This window comes from Pelobates fuscus, chromosome 2 (genome assembly GCF_036172605.1).
Source record: "Pelobates fuscus isolate aPelFus1 chromosome 2, aPelFus1.pri, whole genome shotgun sequence".
NCBI lineage: Eukaryota > Metazoa > Chordata > Amphibia > Anura > Pelobatidae > Pelobates > Pelobates fuscus.
The window spans coordinates 78,698,451-78,721,116 of NC_086318.1; the positions used below are offsets into that span (position 1 = coordinate 78,698,451).

General features: G+C 44.5%; 2 protein-coding genes across 16 annotated transcripts in view; one reads left to right on the top strand and one right to left on the bottom strand.

Moving 5' to 3' along the window:
- The window catches only part of FBXO36 (F-box protein 36), a 62,633-nt gene extending 55,467 nt beyond the window's left edge, over positions 1–7,166 (bottom strand). For both annotated transcript variants that reach the window (XM_063442304.1, XM_063442303.1), the window contains exons 1-2: positions 6,994–7,166; positions 5,342–5,450 (exon numbers count right to left, since the gene is read on the bottom strand). In XM_063442304.1, coding sequence (XP_063298374.1) covers positions 5,342–5,450; positions 6,994–7,089 — 205 coding nt within the window. In that variant the 5' untranslated portion in view covers positions 7,090–7,166. The remainder of the gene's footprint in view (positions 1–5,341; positions 5,451–6,993) is intronic.
- A 73-nt stretch (positions 7,167–7,239) lies between these two features.
- Positions 7,240–22,666, top strand: part of TRIP12 (thyroid hormone receptor interactor 12) — a 103,611-nt gene continuing 88,184 nt past the window's right edge. For 10 of the 14 annotated variants that reach the window (XM_063442286.1, XM_063442292.1, XM_063442294.1 and 7 more), the window contains exon 1: positions 7,242–7,331. The gene's annotated coding sequence lies outside the window, so the exon portion shown is untranslated. Of the gene's footprint in view, positions 7,332–7,533; positions 7,755–11,489; positions 11,583–12,608; positions 12,654–22,666 lie in introns of those variants that run through there. The other 4 variants (XM_063442290.1, XM_063442289.1, XM_063442287.1 and 1 more) reach the window with 4 other exon arrangements.

The following is a 22,666-nucleotide window of genomic DNA, read 5'->3' on the forward strand; positions in this document are numbered from 1 at the left end:
ACCCCACATCTCTAGTCCCCTCTGTCTCTTTCTCCTCCCTTTCCCTGTGTCTCTCTCTACCCCACATCTCTCGTCCCCTCTGTCTCTTTTTCCCCCCCTTTCCCTGTGTCTCTCTCTACCCCACATCTCTCGTCCCCTCTGTCTCTTTCTCCCCCCTCCACCATCTCTCTATTCCCCTTCTTTCTCCCCGTGTCTCACTCTTCCCCCCTGTCTCTCTCCCTCCTTTCCCTGTGTCTCTCTCTACCCCACATCTCTCGTCTCCTCTGTCTCTTTCTCCCCCCTTTCCCTGTGTCTCTCTCTACCCCACATCTCTCATCCCCTCTCTCTTTCTCCCCCTTTCCCTGTGTCTCTCTCTACCCCACATCTCTCGTCCCCTCTGTCTCTTTCTCCCCCTTTCCCTGTGTCTCTCTCTACCCCACATCTCTCGTCCCCTGTCTCTTTCTCCCCCCTTTCCCTGTGTCTCTCTCTACCCCACATCTCTCGTCCCCTGTCTCTTTCTCCCCCCTTTCCCTGTGTCTCTCTCTACCCCACATCTCTCGTCCCCTGTCTCTTTCTCCCCCTTTCCCTGTGTCTCTCTCTACCCCACATATCTCTTCCCCTCTGTCTCTTTCTCCCCCCTTTCCCTGTGTCTCTCTCTACCCCACATCTCTCATCCCCTGTCTTTTTCTCCCCCCTTTCCCTGTGTCTCTCTCTACCCCACATCTCTCGTCCCCTGTCTCTTTCTCCCCCCTTTCCCTGTGTCTCTCTCTCTACCCCACATCTCTCGTCCCCTCTGTCTCTTTCTCCCCCCTTTCCCTGTGTCTCTCCCTACCCCACATCTCTCTTCCCCTCTGTCTCTTTCTCCCCCCTCCACCATCTCTTTCTCCCCCTGTGTCTCACTCTCCCCCCTGTCTATTTCTCCCTCCTTTCCCTGTGTCCCCCCCCCTGTCTCTTTCCTTCCCCTCCCCCTGTCTCTCTATTTTCCCACTGTCTGTTTCTTCCCCTGCCTCTATCTTTTCCCCCTCTCTGTTTTATTTTTCCCCCTCCCATTTACCAAGAGAAGACTGAAGGGGCCGGGTACATGCTGGAGCCGCCGGGCCGGGTGGCAGCCTCGCCGGTACTCCTGTCAGGCTGTCAGTAACGCTGAGGACGGAAGGAGGGGAGGAGCATGTCTCTCTCACATGCTCCTTTGCGGTTCCCACATCCTGTGCTGGGAATTGTGGGAACCGCAAAGGAGCATGTGAGAGAGACATGCTCCTCCCCTCCTTCCGTCCTCAGCGTTACTGACAGCCTGACAGGAGTGCCGCCGGACCGGCGAGGCTGCCACCCGGCCCGGCGGCTCCAGCATGTACCGCAGCCGGCCCCTTCAGTGTGCCACCGGACCGGCCACCCGGTGGCACTTACATGCACAGATGCCGAGGCCGCGGTGGGGCAATCCGGCCCTGCCGCCGGGCCCCCTGATGGCGGCGGGCCCCCCTCCCAGCCGGGCCCTCGGACCATGTCCGAAGTGCCCGACTGGTCAGTCCGCCCCTGTGTTTGTCTGTGAGTGTGTGTGTCTGTAAGTGTATGTGTTTGTCTGTGAGTGTGTGTATGTGTCTGTAAGTGAGTGTGTCTAAGTATATGTGTGTATGTGTGAGTGTGTGTATGTTTGTGTGTATGTGTTTCTCTGTGAGTGAGTGTGTGTGTGTGTGTGTAAGTGTATGTGTGTATGTGTTTGTCTGTGAGCAGAGTACTTGTAGAATAGAAGAAAGAAGGAGCAGAGTATTTGTAGAATAGGAGAAAGAAAGAGCAGAGTACTTGTAAAATGGAGAAAGAAGGAGCAGAGTACTTGTAGAATAGGAGAAAGGAGGAACAGAGTACTTGTAAAAAGGAGAAATAAGGACGAGAGTACTTGTAGAATAGGAGAAAGAAGGAGCAGAGTACTTGTAAAAACGAGAAAGAAGTAGTAGAGTACTTGTAAAAAAGGAGAAAGAAGGAAAAGAGAGAATTGTTGTTGGCTAATAATAGTAAGTGGGCTACCTAGCTCAGCCTTCCTACTGGGCATTGCTATAAGGAAGGTAAAAAAAATAGAAAAAAGGGGAAAAAAAGGTGGGGAGGGGAATTGAGGAGGGAGAGGAGGGGAGCTGATGCACAGATGAGAAATCATATAATGAGGAAACAGAGAAATCGTCTGAATATCACCAAAAGAGGAGACCTTTGTTTGTTCCTTACGAAAATCGAACCAGATATCAAATATTTAGTCTCGCAGCATCAACCTCAAGGATCTCATTAATCACTAGTAAAGGTAATTTAAATTTACTTTGTTTTCTCATTAAACTTTATAAAGTTAAAAACATTATAAACATGCATAAAGTAGAAATAAAAAGATAAATATACGTACATTTTTTTTAAAAAAAAAACACTCTCCTTTCTAAAAAATATTCTGCACTTGTGTGAAAACTGGTGGGCGGTAAGGAAATTTTTCCATCAAGAAAGATGCATTAATGGGCGGCAGGCAGAAAAAGGTTGAATACCACTGTACTAGACTACATTCTGCTTTTCGTACCATGTAGCGGAGTAGACGTATCAACGGCAATATCTCCGATGGTAGACTTGATCAGCATTCAAATAAAGTGTAGCGTGACAATTCCAATCCCATTCCCCAACAAATGGACAAAACACAGCTTTGGGAGTCAACTGATTTTTATTGAGCCACAGCTGGCTTTTATACAATTCCCCACTCAAGGGGTTTCTTTAATTACATTCCAGGGGTTTTCCCCTGGTGGACCTTGTGGAGGACAGGGAACAAATACATATTTCCCATGATTCTTTTCTCAGAACTCAGAATCTGAGCGCCCAATCTGTCGAAATACCGCTCAGGTACGTTTGGTAGAACAGGAAAGCCATTCGAGTGAAGTTTTATACTGGTCAGCCACAAGGTGAAGCCCCAAAACAGTTCCATGTGATTAAATGCTTTGACCGGTCTTCTTTCAGGAGTTCTCACGAACAAACTAACGAATGTAAACGTTCACAAACTGGGTAGTCGTGTGTCTGATGGTCGTTCGTTCAATTTAGTCGAATGCCGCTTTTCTTAGACGAAAGGAAAGGCACGTACGATCAGGATGGAAGTTCAGCGGTGTTCGTGAGGTTGAGTGTACGATTTTAGTACACCGCTGGGCGTTCATGCGCAAAGATGGCCGCCGCCACGTGTTCGTTCATCCGAACGGCTGCTACACATTGCGGTTTTCAAGTGTTACAATCCTCAATTGGAGACACACGACTCCACTTGGTGGTCTCCACGTTCGGTAGTTGGTTTGACTGACGAACAATATGTCCATATTCTGTTCGTGAAGTAGAAATAGTCGAACCAACTCAGTCTCTTGTACAAAGAAGTGGCTAGTTTTGACACATAACCCCCCCCCCCCTTTTTTTTTTTGCTACATTTTGGTCCATCCTGACCTGAATTGGACACTCTCAAAAGCACTGCTTCCCTCCTCTTACATAATAATGATCAACAACCAAAAAGGAGAGAGTCTGGTTTGGGTTGTTCAAGTATTTAACAAGCAATAGAAACCTCAAACCCTTTATTACTCTTTTATCCAGCTCCATTATTGGACATATAAAAGGTACCTAGATGCTCACCGGTAACATCCTAGATGTGACCCCTTTTGTTATAAGAAAGCCTCAATTGAAGTATTTCATAGGCCTCATATTTATTCTAATCAGTAATCTAAACTACTTAGGCACTAACCTGTGGTGGGATACCCAAACCTAAATAACCTGGGTACAGATAGATAAGCTGCTGCAGGCCTGTATTCCACTGGAAAATTGAGATTTTACAAACAAACAGTCTAATCTGCTTACACTAGAGGCCTCCTTACACACCCCATGTACCATTGTTATCCCCTCTAGCAGAGAGGCAAGGTCAGACCCCTGGACACTGGAATGGGTACACCTACTGTTCCCTCTAAGGGTCGCAGCCATGCATATCTCCTTTGGCAAATTCTATGGGTGACATGACATGTAAGAAGCATTTAGTATGTATATATCCCCATTTATTGGACTGCATTCACCATTTCTGCCTAAGTTGGGGAATTAACATGCTTGCCCAAATACAGTCAACAAAATATCAATATTATCTTTTGGCTGAATAAAAGGTCAATTTGTTTTATGGATTAAATTGCTATTGACTGTGGTGAAGGTGGGGCTGAAGCTTTGTGTCAAAGTATATAGACAACAAGCTGGAAAAGTTTTCTTGAAAAAGTTTAATTGTTTGTACCCTTGTCTGCGCAGTTGCCCCCTATTTGTTTCTATGAACTGTCTGACAGACCAAAACATGCACTATTGTTTAGCTGACAGAGCTGATTTTATTTCAGCCACTTTTGAAAACATTAAGTGGTGGAATTATGCACCTACTATAAAATTGGCAAGCTTCTGAAATGGAAATTTGTGCAAGAAATGGCGGAATTCACTATAAAGAAAAGCGTCACTTTTTAGATCACTTTATTAAATAGGATCGAAATAATAAGGAATTTCCTTTGTCTTTTTCAATGGTGTAACTTACAGAGAGGTGACAATTGCCCTTCTTTACCAATTTGCGTTAAAGGAGCTGGGGAGACAGAATTGTGAGAGTTCTGTCTTCTCAGTTTCTTTTCCACAATATCATTACCAGGACAGAGCTGAATGCAATATCTTCTAATCTCAAAGAAAATGTTCCAACTAAACCTTGAGATGGGGGCTCCCTATAATGCACGGTGTCAAACTGTTCTTTATAGAAAATTAAGCTTGGATAACATCATCAACCAGTAAATATGGGATTTGAAAACATTATTCTCTTGTTTCGAAGGCGGGTTACCTATGCACTTAAAGTAACTATACTGTAATGCCTTATCACCTTTATTCTTACAGTAAATTACTATAAGAATAACGTAATTATGGGTTAAAGCACGGGTAGATCCCAGATGTTTTAAAACTACAACTCCCATGATGCTTTGTCATTCTAAATACAAGCAAAGCATCATAGGAGTTTTAGTTCTACAACAACTAAGGAACTACCTTTTGGGCACCCCTGGGTTAAAGAATAAGTAAAAGTAATGGTATGCTACATATGCCAGTTGTCAAGTGAACATTTTGACCCTGTCACACTAGGTTGCAGATCTCATTTGTCTCTATATTATTAGTATTGCCATTTACATAGTGCTATCTTATTCCGCAACACTTTACAATATTAAACAATTCTGTCACAGAGCTTGTGATGAAATGATAAAAAAAAAGAAGAAGAAAGGTAGCAGGGCTTACATTAAACCATAGGGCACAAGTAACCTGAGGGTTAGCTTTGTGGAGACTCGTATATCTCTGCACAGTGAATGCTCTTCCTACTTACCCTGTAAAGTTGTATCATCGACAAAGTCCACATGAGATTCTTTAAGTTCTCCAGGTTTAGTGTTACGAAATTCACTTCGGAGAGATATTTTCCACCATCTGAAAATAACCTGGAGATACAGGAAAATAAGGCCAGAGACTTTATATTCATCTTCCTTAGACATAATTATAAAACATAACAAAAATATCATGAAACACAAAATAAAGAAATTAACCTATGACCTTAAATACCAGATAATATGGCAAATGAAAACTGCTTAGTATGGAGTGAGTCCACGTTTCTGGGTATATATAAGCAACACAACCAAGACTTGTGAAACCAATATAGTCTCAGAGAGTGCCATTCCGCCGTTTTATGTTAATCTGTTCAGGAACAGTCTAAACGGGTGATCTTCCTGACATCCAGAGAGGGCATCCGTTACAATCAAGTTGGTCATAGGGAATTTACAATTCTGTATTATCAGTTTTTCATCCAAAATGGATAGCAGCTATTGGCAGAGTGCTCTGAGCTATACTCTTTCCCCCATTCCAGGACTCTCCACCAGTAGCCACTATCCATGTCAGAAAAAACTGACATTGACTATTTGGAAGTTTTTATTGTGCATTATCAATGCAGCAAAGAGTAACAAATTTTCGGTTGTCAAGAACATCAATGGTGTTTGTCAACCCCCTTCTAACTGGTGTGACATATATACCTCCTAACTCCAGTGTCCAGCTCTATGAAGTGGTCTGGGTGCCAGGTCCATCTAGGATTATCCCTGCCTGCTGTAAACATAGCAGTTTCAGAGAAACTGCTATGTTTACATTAGGGTTAATCCAGCCTCTAGTGGCTGTCTCACTGACAGCCACTAGAGGCGCTTCCGCGCTTCTCACTGTGATTTTCACAGTGAGAAGACGCCAGCGTCCATAGGAAAGCATTGAGAATGCTTTCCTATGAGACTGGCTGAATGCGCGTGTGGCTCTTGCCGCACATGCGCATTCAGCTGATGACTTCAGAAGAGGGAGGAGAGTCCCCAGCACTGAGAGAGCACAACTTGAGCAAGATCTTATGGCTATGTTTACTACCTAAAATTCCCATGTGACTAGGGCTTTCATATGACTCTTTGAAACAGCTTGCTAAGAAATTGCTTGTGCAGTAGCCTTGTCTATGACAGGCGGCTACTAATAACCGGCTTTGGTAGTTTAACCCCTTAAGGACACATGCTACGTGTGACGATTCCCTTTTATTCCAGAAGTTTGGTCCTTAAAGGGTTAAGGGTTCTGGCGCCAAACAAACTTCATACTCCACGGACTTCATGGCACTGCCATTTCAGACAATGCGATGCGCACGACTGACTGGGAAATGTTGGAAGGTAATAATCTTGTTTATTTTATTTTGAGAGTATCCATAAAATTATTCCACAACACATTGTTAAAAAAAAAATCTGGAGAGCGGAATTAACCCAAGCCTAGAATGTCCCTTTCACCTCTGCCACTGCAGTTGTTGTGGACTACATTTCCCATGATGCCTGCATAAACTGCAGTTTCAAAAAGCTTCCAGAAAAGGAAATGTAGTCCCCAGCAGCAGACACCGACCAGCTCCATCGTGTTAAATCTCACAGAGGGCCACCTTTCCTTTTCCCTCTCCCCGTGGAGAAGGTTCTCCTTTGTTACCTCAGTGCGAGTCACGAGGATCTGGTGGAAGTCTTTGCTCGGGGAAGGAGCCTGGTTGCTGCTCTCAAACAGGATTTCTGGCAAGAGGGACGCCATCTTGAGACGCTGTTCGCCGTTGCTAAGGGAGACCGAGCCGCATTACGCGTTTCGGCTTGTTTTGGGGGAGAGCGAGATAGAGAGATCCCTCCGCGCGGGAGGCGGAGATGCGGCCCTGAGATCCGTGCTCCTCCCCTCACATTGTGAACAATAAGCGGCGGACTCAGCGCTCGGACAGCAGCGCGCACGGTACCGGCCGCCTCATAACGGAGCTCTCAGTGCGGCCAGTGGATGGTGGCAGTGTAAGGATATAGCTGTCACTAAGCGGGCTTTTTATTGGTTTAAAGAAAAAAAACGAGAAAAAAAAAGGCTTTAATATCAGGTGACCCCCCCCCCAACAGACAAAAGGCGCATTGCCGTCACCCCATTTCTAGCTAGCCACCCGGCGGGTGGAAGGATACAGTCGTTATGCCGGGACTCTGAACCCCCCGTTTTCGCTAAGTAGTGCGCGCGGATGGGTACATAACTGACTGCTTGGCGTTGTGTGATGTGTCCGTGAGAAAAAGGTACCGCCGGCTGTGGTGGCGGAGAGGTTTATATCTCGTTCTCTCTCAGTAAAGAAGTAGTGCGCGGAGGGATCAGCGCCTGGCTGGGCTCAGCTGATCGGTGAGACGGCGGAGGAGAGGAGAGCGGAGACACCCGGGGGGAGCGTGGCGGAGACAGAGGTACCCGGGGAGGGGGGGGCGATGGGGGACTCTGTCCCGGGGTCCCTTTTACTCGGTGCGTCATCGGCCGGGGCCCTGGCAGCCATGGGCAGAGCGAGCCAGGACTCCGCTAATAGACATTACATAATATACACACACAGTAATGGGACACCTACCGACACGGGGGGGCTATGTACCAACCTGGGGGGCGAGAGCAGCGCTATCTGCTCCTAATAGCCATATACACCGCTGGTAGTACATAGCTAGGCCTACACTGTATGTATCGCCATGGGGGAGGGGGTAATACTCCATATCACTCTATATCAGCCCTCACAGGCACAACAATGTATCTCACTATCCTCCTCTTATATCCCAGTCTGTAGCTCACTATCCTCCTCTTATATCACTGCCTATAGCTCACTATCCTTTTATGTATCACTGCCTATAGCTCACTATCCTTTTATGTATCACTGCCTATAGCTCACTATCCTCTTATGTATCACTGCCTATAGCTCACTATCCTCTTATGTATCACTGCCTATAGCTCACTATCCTCTTATGTATCACTGCCTATAGCTCACTATCCTCTTATGTATCACTGCCTATAGCTCACTATCCTCTTATGTATCACTGCCTATAGCTCACTATCCTCTTATGTATCACTGCCTATAGCTCACTATCCTCTTATGTATCACTGCCTATAGCTCACTATCCTCTTATGTATCACTGCCTATAGCTCACTATCCTCTTATGTATCACTGCCTATAGCTCACTATCCTCTTATGTATCACTGCCTATAGCTCACTATCCTCTTATGTATCACTGCCTATAGCTCACTATCCTCTTATGTATCACTGCCTATAGCTCACTATCCTCTTATGTATCACTGCCTATAGCTCACTATCCTCTTATGTATCACTGCCTATAGCTCACTATCCTCTTATGTATCACTGCCTATAGCTCACTATCCTCTTATGTATCACTGCCTATAGCTCACTATCCTCTTATGTATCACTGCCTATAGCTCACTATCCTCTTATGTATCACTGCCTATAGCTCACTATCCTCTTATGTATCACTGCCTATAGCTCACTATCCTCTTATGTATCACTGCCTATAGCTCACTATCCTCTTATGTATCACTGCCTATAGCTCACTATCCTCTTATGTATCACTGCCTATAGCTCACTATCCTCTTATGTATCACTGCCTATAGCTCACTATCCTCTTATGTATCACTGCCTATAGCTCACTATCCTCTTATGTATCACTGCCTATAGCTCACTATCCTCTTATGTATCACTGCCTATAGCTCACTATCCTCTTATGTATCACTGCCTATAGCTCACTATCCTCTTATGTATCACTGCCTATAGCTCACTATCCTCTTATGTATCACTGCCTATAGCTCACTATCCTCTTATGTATCACTGCCTATAGCTCACTATCCTCTTATGTATCACTGCCTATAGCTCACTATCCTCTTATGTATCACTGCCTATAGCTCACTATCCTCTTATGTATCACTGCCTATAGCTCACTATCCTCTTATGTATCACTGCCTATAGCTCACTATCCTCTTATGTATCACTGCCTATAGCTCACTATCCTCTTATGTATCACTGCCTATAGCTCACTATCCTCTTATGTATCACTGCCTATAGCTCACTATCCTCTTATGTATCACTGCCTATAGCTCACTATCCTGTCAGACTATCTGTGTTTTACAGGACAGTCTGTTGTTTTTGTTAGTTTTTTAAAACAAGTTCTCCCATATTCAGTTTTCTATTGAAAACACATTTATTTTAGTGTAATACACGACTTATAATTTATTCTCCTATGTATTACATATGTATTTTGTGGTATACAGTACATTACATATAGTGTGTGTGTGTGTATCTCTAGTTGGCAATATATGGTGGTTTGTGTTGAGGGTTGTTATTGTGCTGTTTTTTGTGTTGGTAGTATGATGGCATTCTGTTTATCTCGCCTTATTGTTTATTAGAGGGCTGCCAGTATGTGTTTTCTTAGGATTGTAGGGTTTACTGTGTATATTGTATACAATACACTGTATTGTGATATTTTATACGTGCGATTGGCTGACATTTTGTGATCCCACCTATGATTGGGGTCAACGGTGGGGTAAGGTGGTCTTTTGTAGGGATTTATTCATTTTTTTTTTTTTTTTTTTTTTTGTGTGGGTGCTTTAAGCCCTGCTGTAAGATCTCAATTTCCATTTATTTATTTTTTATCTTTGGGGAATCTCCATTCGTAGATTAAATTATGGGCCTCTATTTCAGGTCTGTCACTGTATTAAATGCTATACACTGACATATTTTATTTTTAGCATGCAAGCTGTATTTTTTGATCTGCTCAAACTGTTTTTTTTTTTTTTTTTTTTTTGAAAACCTTTTTTATTTTTTTAAACAAGGTTATTGTTGTAAGCTCACAGTGACCTGCAATGAAAACAATGTCAGCTTCCTGTCTCTCTGATTTGGTCAGCCATCTTCATTTGTTTGGTCCACCAGAATGCAACCTATATTTTGGGATGATGTAACCCAATTAATGTCTAACAAATCACCTTTTATATATCTTTATTGGTGTCTTGTTAGCAAGGCCTTCTTTGTGTTTTCACAGCAGCTTCCTGTTATTATTCTTGCAGTGGGATTTGGCCTAGTGACGTTGTGTGGTTATTATAGGGCTTATCCTATATTTGTAACAACCAATGCTTTTCCTGTATGTGTTGTGGTGGTGTTTTTTGTTGTTGTTGTTTTTACACTATCAGGGCTTATGGGCTGTCACCTACATATGAGTGTTTCCGCTTAATTACACTTTAGTTTTTTTTTTATATGTTATGCATGCATTATAGTTTAGTAATGCATAATTTATTTGGGAGCATTGCAATAGGATTTACCTATTTGTTATGGAAGTTAAATTTGGGCTTGTATGTAATCTTATTTTAAAGATCAATGGGGTTTACAGTAATATGTAGGTTTGTAGAGTGCAGAGGGTGTCTAATGGCAATACAAATATGGCTGTAACATGAAGGCAACTATTTGTTGTGTTAGAAGGGGCTTCAGTGAGGTTTGATGGAAACATTTATTATTACATGGGGATTGGCAACATGTCTAACCTACATTAATTGTTTGGTATAAATGGATCAGGGCAGAGGGAAGCCCATGTTTTAAGTTACATGTATGATTATTTTATGTGTGCAGCTGCATTGTTTGTTATTGGCTTTCAGGAGTGTGCAATAATTCAGCTGTATGTTGGTATATAGGGGATTATTAGTATGGACGTGGCATAAGGGGTGTATTTTGGGCAGTACATTTCTTGAGGTTTGTATGATATATTTCTTGTTTGTAATTTGTTATATATCCATATTTTTTATTCCTCTAACTTATTTTCTATTTTTTTAATATAGCTTGGTGGCTTTTGTTTGGTATGGGTATACCTATTAAAGTCAATATAAGGTTAATTTTATGTACATATCGTTATAACCAAAGTTTTACATTAGAACAGGGGTTTTTAACCTAAGGGCTGTGACCTAAACCTAGGTACCCGTGCTATTTGAGTTGGTCAGTTGGAACAGACACACCATTTTAGTCAGGCCTCATGCAGCTGCCTGCAATAAATTGTTTTGAGTAGTGGCACTGCTTTCCCAGTGTAAGAGAACCATTGAAGGTGATGTGTAGGTGTATGCAGAATTTCGTGTTATATTGCATTTAAAGCTTCTTTCTCTCTGGTTTCACACAGATCAGATCTTTCAGCTGTGTTTACCTGATATGACTGGCTTTTTCTATGAAGAGACCTGAGGCCTGCAGTGTCACTATTAAAGGGACAATATAGGTACCGAAACAATTTTAGCCTAATTGAAGCAGTTTTGGTGTATAGATCATGCCCCTGCAGTGTTTTATTTCAATGCCATTTAGGAGTTAAATCACTTTATGCATCACTAGTCACACGTCCCTGCATGTGACTTGAACTGCCATCCTAAACATGTTGTGTAAAGCGACATATACTATTTAAACTTCCTTTATTGCACATTGTTTGATTTAGAATGTATTTCTTGCTCTGTTGATAGCCTGCAGGAACCGCTCGTGTATAATTCAATTACATGTATTATTCAATTACATACATACACTTCAAAAGCAAGTTAACATCTGATTGAAAATGTAACTTTTTTTTCGTTTTTTTTCTTCTTTTTTTTTCCCTTCCCATGCAGACTGTCAGTCACAGCCAGGGGAGATGTGGCTAGGCCACATAAATAAAAGCCATTTAACTCTTAAATTGCTGATTGAGCAGTGACACTGGAGGGGCATGCTGCTTCATTAATCTAACCTAAAATTGTGTTGATGACTATAGTATCCTTTTAAATTTGACCTCTTTATTTTACTGAGAAGTAACATCTAGTAGTAGACCTTGACTATATTTAAAAATGCAAATGTGATACGCACTCTTAAACCACATTTAGGCAAATCATACTAACCCGTTATCCATATTGGATTTACCTATTTATTGATATCCAAACCTAACTGGGTTTTGGCTTTAAGAAGTATGCTCTTTAAATTCTGCTTAAAACTTTAAAGTTTTATATTAAGGGATCACTAAAGTTACCCAGTCCACTTCAACTCAATGAAGTGGTTTGGGTGCAGTGGTCCTGTTCTTTTAACCCTGCAGTGATAAATCCACCTTATACTGACAGCTACCCCAGGTGCTTCCGTTGCGCTGACAGAGTAAAACTTGGTCACGTGAAGCAGAGGCCCCTATAGCAAAGCATTGAATCAATGCTTTCCTATTGGGATGCTTGGATGCGCACGTGGCGTTCACTGTGCATGTGCATCAGGTACCCAATGCTCCTCTATTACATTGCAGGAGAAGGAATGGTATGCAGCACAGAGGGAGCCTCCACTGGAAAATGTGAGTAAAAGATTTATTTTTAATAATGTATGGGGGAAGGGGAGGCACTTTGAACTAGGATCAGGAACACTAAAGCGTTAAGAATAGTTTTGTACTCCTAACCACTAGTGTTTCTTCAAGTTCTCCATCTTCAAATTCACCAAATTAATCTGTGATATCTCTCTTATCTTTTAATAGATGTCAATATTTTCCAAAAACTAGTTGCTTGAATGTGCATATAATGGCTACATGAAGTGTTACAGGAACTGATAGGGAAGGCCCTGCTTAAATAAACTTCAGTTAAGTGCTCTCATAGACATGCACCAAAACAATATAGGGGCCTGGAAACTCATGCAAGTTTCTAGATGAAGTGTTATAGACCTCTTATGTACAGCTCAAGAGATACCGGTTATATATATATTTTATTTTTTTTAGGACAAGATGTCAAGATTGGGGGGGGGGGGGGGGGTGGAACAACTTCTAACTCTACCTGTTGTGTCACATATTACCATTAATCAGTATTTACATAAGACAGAGTACTTCTTATGTTTGTCTTGTGTCTTCTAAGACAGTGCTGCCTCACAAATTAATAATAGTATGTTTTGAGATTCCTGCAATGGGTATGGGTCTACATCAGTCTAATTGGGACTGTACTGGGACAATGTAATTCAAACGACACAGCCCTCCCAAGGTTAAATCCCTTCTCACTCAAAGGTGTCCATGTATCATGGGACATTCTGATGATTAAATATTATTATATATTTACAAAGGGAACACTTTGCACAAAGGGCTGAATGCAAAACCAAAGCAAGAAAAGAGAGAGAAAAAAAAAAAAGGGGGGGGGGGGGGGTTATACGAAACTCAAACTGATGTTGGCAGTCTTTTTAATTTTCACACCTCCTAAATGTTTGTTAAATGTAAGATTAAATAAATATAACTTTGGAAATTTGGGTGTAAAGGGAAATCCTTTCTATTGTGTCTATTCTGTTTAACTCAATTCGTGCATATTTGGTTTTATTTGGAACTGCCATTATAAAATCACCCACTTGGTGATATTTGGGAGCCATATACAACATTGTTAGTGGCTTGAAGACTAATTTACATGTTATTACAAACAGCTTTATGACCCAGTGAACACACCTACAGGTTTATTCACTAAAGTGAGAACTCAAAGTGAATACAGGAGGATTTCCAAATTTAAAGTCACCAGAACCATTATAGCTCATTATAGTTGTTCTGGTGAGTACAGACAGTCACTGCAGGCATTTTCATGCAAACACTGTCTTTTCAGAGAAAAGGCAGAGTTTACATTAAAGCCTAGGGACACCTCCGGGGCCCACTCCTCAGATGGATACTAGAGGTGCCTCCTGGGGCAGTACTGCACATTATGCAGCACTGACGTTCAGTGTCTCCAACCTCTGCATGGAGGCACTAAACTTTCGTCAGAGATGCATTGATTCAATGTTAAGGAGATGCTAATTGGCCTGGCCAGTGTTTGGCACCGCCCCCCACCCCGCCTGCTTGGCAACCTGAGCCAATTCAGTGCTTTTCTTGAAAAGTCCTGTGAGTGCACCTTTATATAATAAAATCATTTTATAATATTATAATATATGATTTCATTATAAGTGTACTTTGGGATATATACACTTATAATATAATCATTTATATGCATTATATATATATATATATATATATATATATATATATATATATATATATAATATAAAATGCTTTATTTTATACTATATTATACATATATAGGAAATAAAAGTATGCATATGAAAAAAACCTGCACCCCAGGCAAGCCATAAGACTTGCTTTTCCTAGAGAAATAACAAATTTGCAGTGATGTTACTACCGCAAAGGATTCTGGGTGGGCTTATGCAAATTAGTTTAACAAAGAATCAAATTTTTGCCTCAATACAATTTAAACATGGATTCCTTTTGAGTCTGTTTGCTGTATACAACAGCTTTCAAACACAACTTGGGAAAAGATGCAACGCCAGTGAACCACTCATGGACAGCTGTTGCATTGTTAATGCAAATCATCAGCATCAGGTTGGCTATTATAGAGGCTTGGGAAGCAAAAAACAATATTGGGGAAACTATCCACAGACTTCAGGTGGAAGGGGTTTTCAGTCACAATTTTTTTTCCCCAGCATGACCTTTTTGTGTGTGTATGTATTATATTATATTCTACATATATATTTAACTATTAACTACAGGTGATACTCGAAAAATTAGAATTTCGTGCAAAAGTGAATTTATTTTGGTAATGCAGCGTAAAAGGGGAAACCAATATATGAGACAGACGCATTACATGCAAAGCGAGATAGTTCAAGCTGTGATTTGTCATAAGTGCGATGATTATGGCTTACAGCTCATGAAAATCCACAATCTCAGTAAATTAGAATATTACATGCAATCAATAAAACAAGGAGTGTACATAGAACAATATCGGACCTCTGAAAAGTATAAGCATGTATATGGACTCAGTACTTGGTTTGGGCCCCTTTTGCAGCAATTGCTGCCTCAATGCGGCGTGGCATGGAAGCGATCAGCCTGTGGCACTGCTGAGGTGTTATGGAAGTCCAGGTGCTTAAATAGCGGCCTTCAGCTCTTCTGCATTGTTCGGTCTCATGTCTCTCTTAGCAATGCCCCATAGATTCTCTATGGGGTTCAGGTCGGGCAAGTTTGCTGGCCAATCAAGCACAGTAATCCCACGGTCATTGAACCAGGCGTTGGTGCTTTTAGCAGTGTGGGCAGGTGCCAAGTCCTGCTGGAAAATGAAGTCCGCATCCCCATAAAGCTCATCTGCGGAAGGAAGCATGAAGTGCTCCAAAATCTCCTGGTAGACGGCTGTGTTGACCCTGGACTTAATGAAGCACAGTGTCCCCCAAATCAACACACTGTGGAAACTTCACACTGGACTTAAAGCATCTTGCAGTGTGTGCCTCTCCATTCTTCCTCCAGACTTATGGTCCCTGGTTTCCAAATGAGATGCAAAAGTTGCTCTCCTCAGAAAAGAGGACTTTGGACAACTGAGCAACAGACCAGGTCTGTTTTTTCTTTAGCCCAGGTAAGATGCTTCTGACGTTGTTTGTTGTTCAGGAGCGGCTTGATAAGAGGAATACGACATCTGAAGCCCATGCCAGGATCTGTCTGTCTGGTGGCTCTTGATGCACTGACTCCAGCCTCCGTCCACTCCTTGTGAAAGTCGCCAACTAGGGATGCACCAAAATGGAAATTCTGGTCCGAAACCGAAAATTCAGGATGCCCTTGGTTGAAAACTCGAAAATGACTTTTTCCCAAAATGATTTTTAAAAAGTTACTTTTTAATTATTTTTCCTATAATTTTTTTTTTAATGTTAGACTTTTTAATGAATTGAATTAATCTAATATGAAAAACTTCCCTTCTCTTTTTAATGTTCCCCTCTTCCCTCTCTCTCTCTTTTAGTGTTCTTTCCCCCTCTCCAGTTCCATGGTGTTTTTTTCTCCCCTCCCCTTTCCCAGTTTTTTTCCCCACCCCCCCTCTCCTGTCCCATAGTGTCTCCCGTCCCCCCTCTCCTGGCCCATAGTGTCTCCCGTCCCCCTCTCCTGGCCCATAGTGTCTCCCGTCCCCCCTCTCCTGGCCCATAGTGTCTCCCGTCCCCCCTCTCCTGGCCCATAGTGTCTCCCGTCCCCCCTCTCCTGGCCCATAGTGTCTCCCGTCCCCCCTCTCCTGGCCCATAGTGTCTCCCGTCCCCCCTCTCCTGGCCCATAGTGTCTCCCGTCCCCCCTCTCCTGGCCCATAGTGTCTCCCGTCCCCCCTCTCCTGGCCCATAGTGTCTCCCGTCCCCCCTCTCCTGGCCCATAGTGTCTCCCGTCCCCCCTCTCCTGGCCCATAGTGTCTCCCGTACCCCCCCCTCTCCTGGCCCATAGTGTCTCCCGTCCCCCCTCTCCTGGCCCATAGTGTCTCCCGTCCCCCCTCTCCTGGCCCATAGTGTCTCCCGTCCCCCCTCTCCTGGCCCATAGTGTCTCCCGTCCCCCCTCTCCTGGCCCATAGTGTCTCCCGTCCCCCCTCTCCTGGCCCATAGTGTCTCCCGTCCCCCCTCTCCTGGCCCATAGTGTCTCCCGTACCCCCCCCTCTCCTGGCCCATAGTGTCTCCCGTACCCCCCCCTCTCCTGGCCCATAGTGTCTCCCGTACCCCCCCCCTCTCCTGGCCCATAGTGTCTCCCGTACCCCCCCCCTCTCCTGGCCCATAGTGTCTCCCGTACCCCCCCCTCTCCTGGCCCATAGTGTCTCCCGTCCCCCCCCCCTCTCCTGGCCCATAGTGTCTCCCCCCCCCCTCTCCTGGCCTATAGTGTCTCTCGTCCCCCCCCTCTCCTGGCCTATAGTGTCTCTCGTCCCCCCCCCCTCTCCTGGCCTATAGTGTCTCTCGTCCCCCCCCTCTCCTGGCCCATAGTGTCTCCCGTCCCCCCCCCTCTCCTGGCCCATAGTGTCTCCCGTCCCCCCCCCTCTCCTGGCCCATAGTGTCTCCCGTCCCCCCCCCTCTCCTGGCCCATAGTGTCTCCCGTCCCCCCCCCTCTCCTGGCCCATAGTGTCTCCCGTACCCCCCCCCCTCTCCTGGCCCATAGTGTCTCCCGTACCCCCCCCTCTCCTGGCCCATAGTGTCTCCCGTACCCCCCCCTTTTCCTGGCCCATAGTGTCTCCCGTCCCCCCCCTCTCCTGGCCCATAGTGTCTCCCGTACCCCCCCCTCTCCTGGCCCATAGTGTCTCCCGTACCCCCCCCTCTCCTGGCCCATAGTGTCTCCCGTACCCCCCCCCCTCTCCTGGCCCATAGTGTCTCCCGCCCCTCTCCTGGCCCATAGTGTCTCCCGCCCCTCTCCTGGGCCCATAGTGTCTCCCGCCCCTCTCCTGGGCCCATAGTGTCTCCCGCCCCTCTCCTGGGCCCATAGTGTCTCCCGCCCCTCTCCTGGGCCCATAGTGTCTCCCGCCCCTCTCCTGGGCCCATAGTGTCTCCCGCCCCTCTCCTGGGCCCATAGTGTCTCCCGCCCCTCTCCTGGGCCCATAGTGTCTCCCGCCCCTCTCCTGGGCCCATAGTGTCTCCCGCCCCTCTCCTGGGCCCATAGTGTCTCCCGCCCCTCTCCTGGGCCCATAGTGTCTCCCGCCCCTCTCCTGGGCCCATAGTGTCTCCCGCCCCTCTCCTGGGCCCATAGTGTCTCCCGCCCCTCTCCTGGGCCCATAGTGTCTCCCGCCCCTCTCCTGGGCCCATAGTGTCTCCCGCCCCTCTCCTGGGCCCATAGTGTCTCCCGCCCCTCTCCTGGGCCCATAGTGTCTCCCGCCCCTCTCCTGGGCCCATAGTGTCTCCCGCCCCTCTCCTGGGCCCATAGTGTCTCCCGCCCCTCTCCTGGGCCCATAGTGTCTCCCGCCCCTCTCCTGGGCCCATAGTGTCTCCCGCCCCTCTCCTGGGCCCATAGTGTCTCCCGCCCCTCTCCTGGGCCCCATAGTGTCTCCCGGGCCCCATAGTGTCTCCCGGGCCCCATAGTGTCTCCCGGGCCCCATAGTGTCTCCCGGGCCCCATAGTGTCTCCCGGGCCCCATAGTGTCTCCCGGGCCCCATAGTGTCTCCCGGGCCCCATAGTGTCTCCCGGGCCCCATAGTGTCTCCCGGGCCCCATAGTGTCTCCCGGGCCCCATAGTGTCTCCCGGGCCCCATAGTGTCTCCCGGGCCCCATAGTGTCTCCCGGGCCCCATAGTGTCTCCCGGGCCCCATAGTGTCTCCCGGGCCCCATAGTGTCTCCCGGGCCCCATAGTGTCTCCCGGGCCCCATAGTGTCTCCCGGGCCCCATAGTGTCTCCCGGGCCCCATAGTGTCTCCCGGGCCCCATAGTGTCTCCCGGGCCCCATAGTGTCTCCCGGGCCCCATAGTGTCTCCCGGGCCCCATAGTGTCTCCCGGGCCCCATAGTGTCTCCCGGGCCCCATAGTGTCTCCCGGGCCCCATAGTGTCTCCCGGGCCCCATAGTGTCTCCCGGGCCCCATAGTGTCTCCCGGGCCCCATAGTGTCTCCCGGGCCCCATAGTGTCTCCCGGGCCCCATAGTGTCTCCCGGGCCCCATAGTGTCTCCCGGCCCCCCCCTCCCCCCCACGTCCTCAAAATGTATTAATTTCGGCAAATTTGACCCGTTTTTGTCCGAAACAGGGTAGGACCATGAAAATGTTGGTAGACAAAATTTCTGTGCATCCCTATCCCAAACACATTTGAATGGCTTTTTCCTGACAATCCTCTCCAGGCTGCGGTCATCCCTGCTGCTTGTGCACCTTTTTCTTCCACACTTTTCTCTTCCACATAACTTTCTATTAATGTGCTTTTATATGTTGGATGTTTTGGGAACATCCAACTTCCTTCGCAATAACCTTTTTGAGGCTTATGGAGGGTGTCAATGATGGTTTTCTGCCATGTCAGGTCAGCAGTCTTCCCCCATGATTGTGATTCCTACTGAACCAGACTGAACGACCATTTAAAGGCTCAGAAACCCTTTGCAGGTGTTATGACTTACTTAGCTGGTTAGAGTGGGACACTGAGAGTAGAATATTGCACCTTTTCACAATATTCTAATTTGCTGAGCTTGTGGATTTGGGGTTTTCATGAGCTGTAAGCCATAATCATCGCACTTATGACAAATCATTGAACTATCTTGCTTTGCATGTAATGCGTCCATCTCATATATATGTTCCCCCTTTTACATTGCATTACTGAAATAAATTAACTTTTGCACAATATTCTAATTTTTCGAGTATCACCTGTACATAATTAATTATAATTTGATGGACCAGGCAGACAGTCTAGAGAATTTAATTGACAAGTCCAATATTTAACCCTGTAACTTTCCAAAACACCATAAAACCTGTACATGGATGGTATTGTTATACTCTGGAGATTTCGCTGAACACAAATATGAGTGTTTTAGAAAGTAAAACTTAGGACGATGATATCACCAGTAAAAGTGCAGTTTTTGTTTAAAATAAATGCAAAACATAACACAAACTTTCGTCAGCGTTTGTGACTAAGTGAAAGACTGCAAATACCCCATTTTGAATTCCCTGGGTTGTCTACATTTGAAAATGGTATGCTGTCATGAGGTTCTTTCACATTCCTGAGCTACCATATGGTCTCAAAAGGCGACATAGACCCAGCAGACACATCTGGCAAACTGAATTGGGCAAGCCCTATATTGACCCTGTGACTTTCCAAAACACCATAAAACCTGTACATGGGGGGTATTTTTATACTCTGGAGACTTCGCTGCACACAAATGAGTGTTTTAAAAAGTAAAAATTATCACGACGATGAAATCTCCAGTAAAGTGCAGTTTTTGTGTAAATTAATTTGATATAAAATGCAAAAAAACAAATCTGAACGCTAACTAAAAGACTGGACATACCCCATCTTTTGGATACGCTGGGTTGTCTAATTTTTTCAAATGGTATGTCATGGTGGGATTAATTTTCATTTCTAGACTGACTTACCGTCTCAGAGGCAACATAGCCAATCTGGCAAATAGCAATTTACAAAAACAGAAATTGACAAATCTTATGTTTGACCCTGTAACTTTCCAAATCACCATAACATTTTCAGTACTTGAGGGGTACTGTTTAGGGATGCACCGAAATGAAATGAAATTGAAAGTGTGTGTGTGTGTGTAGGGAATATAGTGAGGTGTGGGACAGGGATGTGGTGTGTGTGTGTGTTGGTTATATAGTGTGTGTGTGTGTGTGTGTGTGTGTGAGATAGGGATTAAGTTTGTATGTAGAATGTGTAAGGCACATAGTGTTGGGTGGGCAGAGTGAGCGGGTGACTGGTGGCGGAGTGGGCGACTGGTGACAGTGAAGTAGGGTGTTAGAAATTATTATTTTTTATTTTTTTTGCCAGTGTTCTGGCTGCAGACTGTGCTGTATCTCCAGTGTCCATGCTCCCTGGTGGTCCGGTGGTGTCTCCCCAGTCTGCAGCTCTGCCCGGTGTGAGATGCAGACTGTACTGTATCTTGCGAGCTCCAGAAGTCAGAGCGTTGCAGAGCAAGCCGTCGGGTGACCTGACAAGTCACTCTGCCCTATTTTCGGCAGATGTGACCCTTTTTCGGCCGCAATGGGATCGGCCCATTTTTCGGTCAGAAGTATCGTCGCATCCCTAGTTACTGTTGTACACGTGAGACATTACTCTACACAAAGTGTTTTAGAGCAGTAAAATGTATTCTACTGATATCGTTGGTGAAATGGCAGTTTGTGTGAAAAATGCAAAAAAACAATCAAACAAAAAAAAAACGAATATAAAAGCTAATTTTGGCCAGGGTTTGTGATTTTTGAATACCGTGGGTTGTCTATGTTTTACAAATGGTATGCCATAATGGGGTTAACTTTCATTCCTGGGCTGTCATACGGTCTCAAAGGCAACATAGGCCCAGCAAACCAATCTGGCAAATTTCAATGTGCAAACAGATAAATGGAAAGCCCTACATTTGACCCCTGTAAGTTTGCAAAAACCTATAAAACCTGTACATTGGGGGTACTGCTGTACTCGAGATGTTGCTAAACACATATTGGGGTGTTCTTGGTCAGTAACACATAACCGGAAGTGAGAATCCATGCCTAAAGTACAATGTGAGAGAAAAATAACACAAAAATTACTACCCAAAAGTTTGACAATGACTGGTGGTAGAATTAGTGCATGGAAGTGTTAAAATACCACCATTTAAAGTCCCTTAGGGCAGGGGTTGGCATCCTTCGGCACTCCAGATGATATGGATTACATCCCCCATAGTGCTAGCAAAGCATCAGGTGTAATCTAAAACATCTGGAGTGCCGAAGGTTGCCTATGCCTGCTGTAGGGTGTCTACTTTTCAAAAAATATATGGTTTGATGGGGGTACATTACATTGGCCGGCTTCAGAAATTTCCCAAATACAACATGGGTGCATGATGCCAAGCTGTGAAAATTCCAAGTTGGAAATCTGGAATACGCACCCTCCAAATAAGGTCTTTTAGCCCCCAGAGAACCCGACACACCTATACATGGGGGTATCACTGTACTCAGATGATGGTGCTGAACACATATTGGGGTGTTCTTTGGCAGTAACCCTTAATGTTCTCCGTACATGTATTCTTAAATTGCTGTGTCAAAAAAACACTAATTTTTTTTTTTTTTTTACATTTGGCATAGATTGATGGTAAAATGGTTGCATGAAAAGAGTCAAAATACCCCAAGTTTAATACCTCAGGTTGTCGTCTTTTTAAAAATATATATATATATACATGTGAAGGGTTATTCAGGGATTCCTGACAGATCAGTGTTTACAATGTAACTTTAACTAGAATTTAATTTTGAAAGAAAATAGTTTGGAAATAGCAAAGTGCTACTTGTATTTATTGCCCTATAACTTTCCAAAAAAACTAAGAACCTGTTAACATTGGGTATTTCTAAACTCAGGACAAAATGTAGAAACTTTTTTTGGCAATTGTAGAAGCATAACAGATTTTGGGGGTCTTTGTTAGAAAAGGTTTGGGTTTGTATTTTAATTTAATCATATTTTATAAAAAAAATTTTTATAGTGAATTATATGGTGAAAATAATGGTCTCTTTAGAACGACCATCTAATGGTGAGGAAAAACTGTATATAATGTGTGGGTACAGTAAATAAGAGGAAAATTTCAGCTAAACACAAACACTGTAGAAATGTGAAAAGAGCCCTGGTCCTTAACGGTAAGAAAACTGGAAAAATGGTCTGGTCACTAAGGGGTTAAAGGATAATGGACTTACAGTGAGGAATATGTATACATTTATACTTTCAACTCTTTTTTTTATTATTCTACTGACCATTTATTAATAGGCAAGGGGCTAAGAGATACTAGGTTATTAAAGCGGCACTGTCATGCCGAACTTACCTTTCCTCAATCTCTTCCTCTTCTCCCCCTCTCTCGGGATCTGTTCTTCTTTTCTTCCTGTCTTCTTTAGTTTTCTTTAAAACCATAAGACAAAGTAGGGACTCTTTGTCTTATGGGAT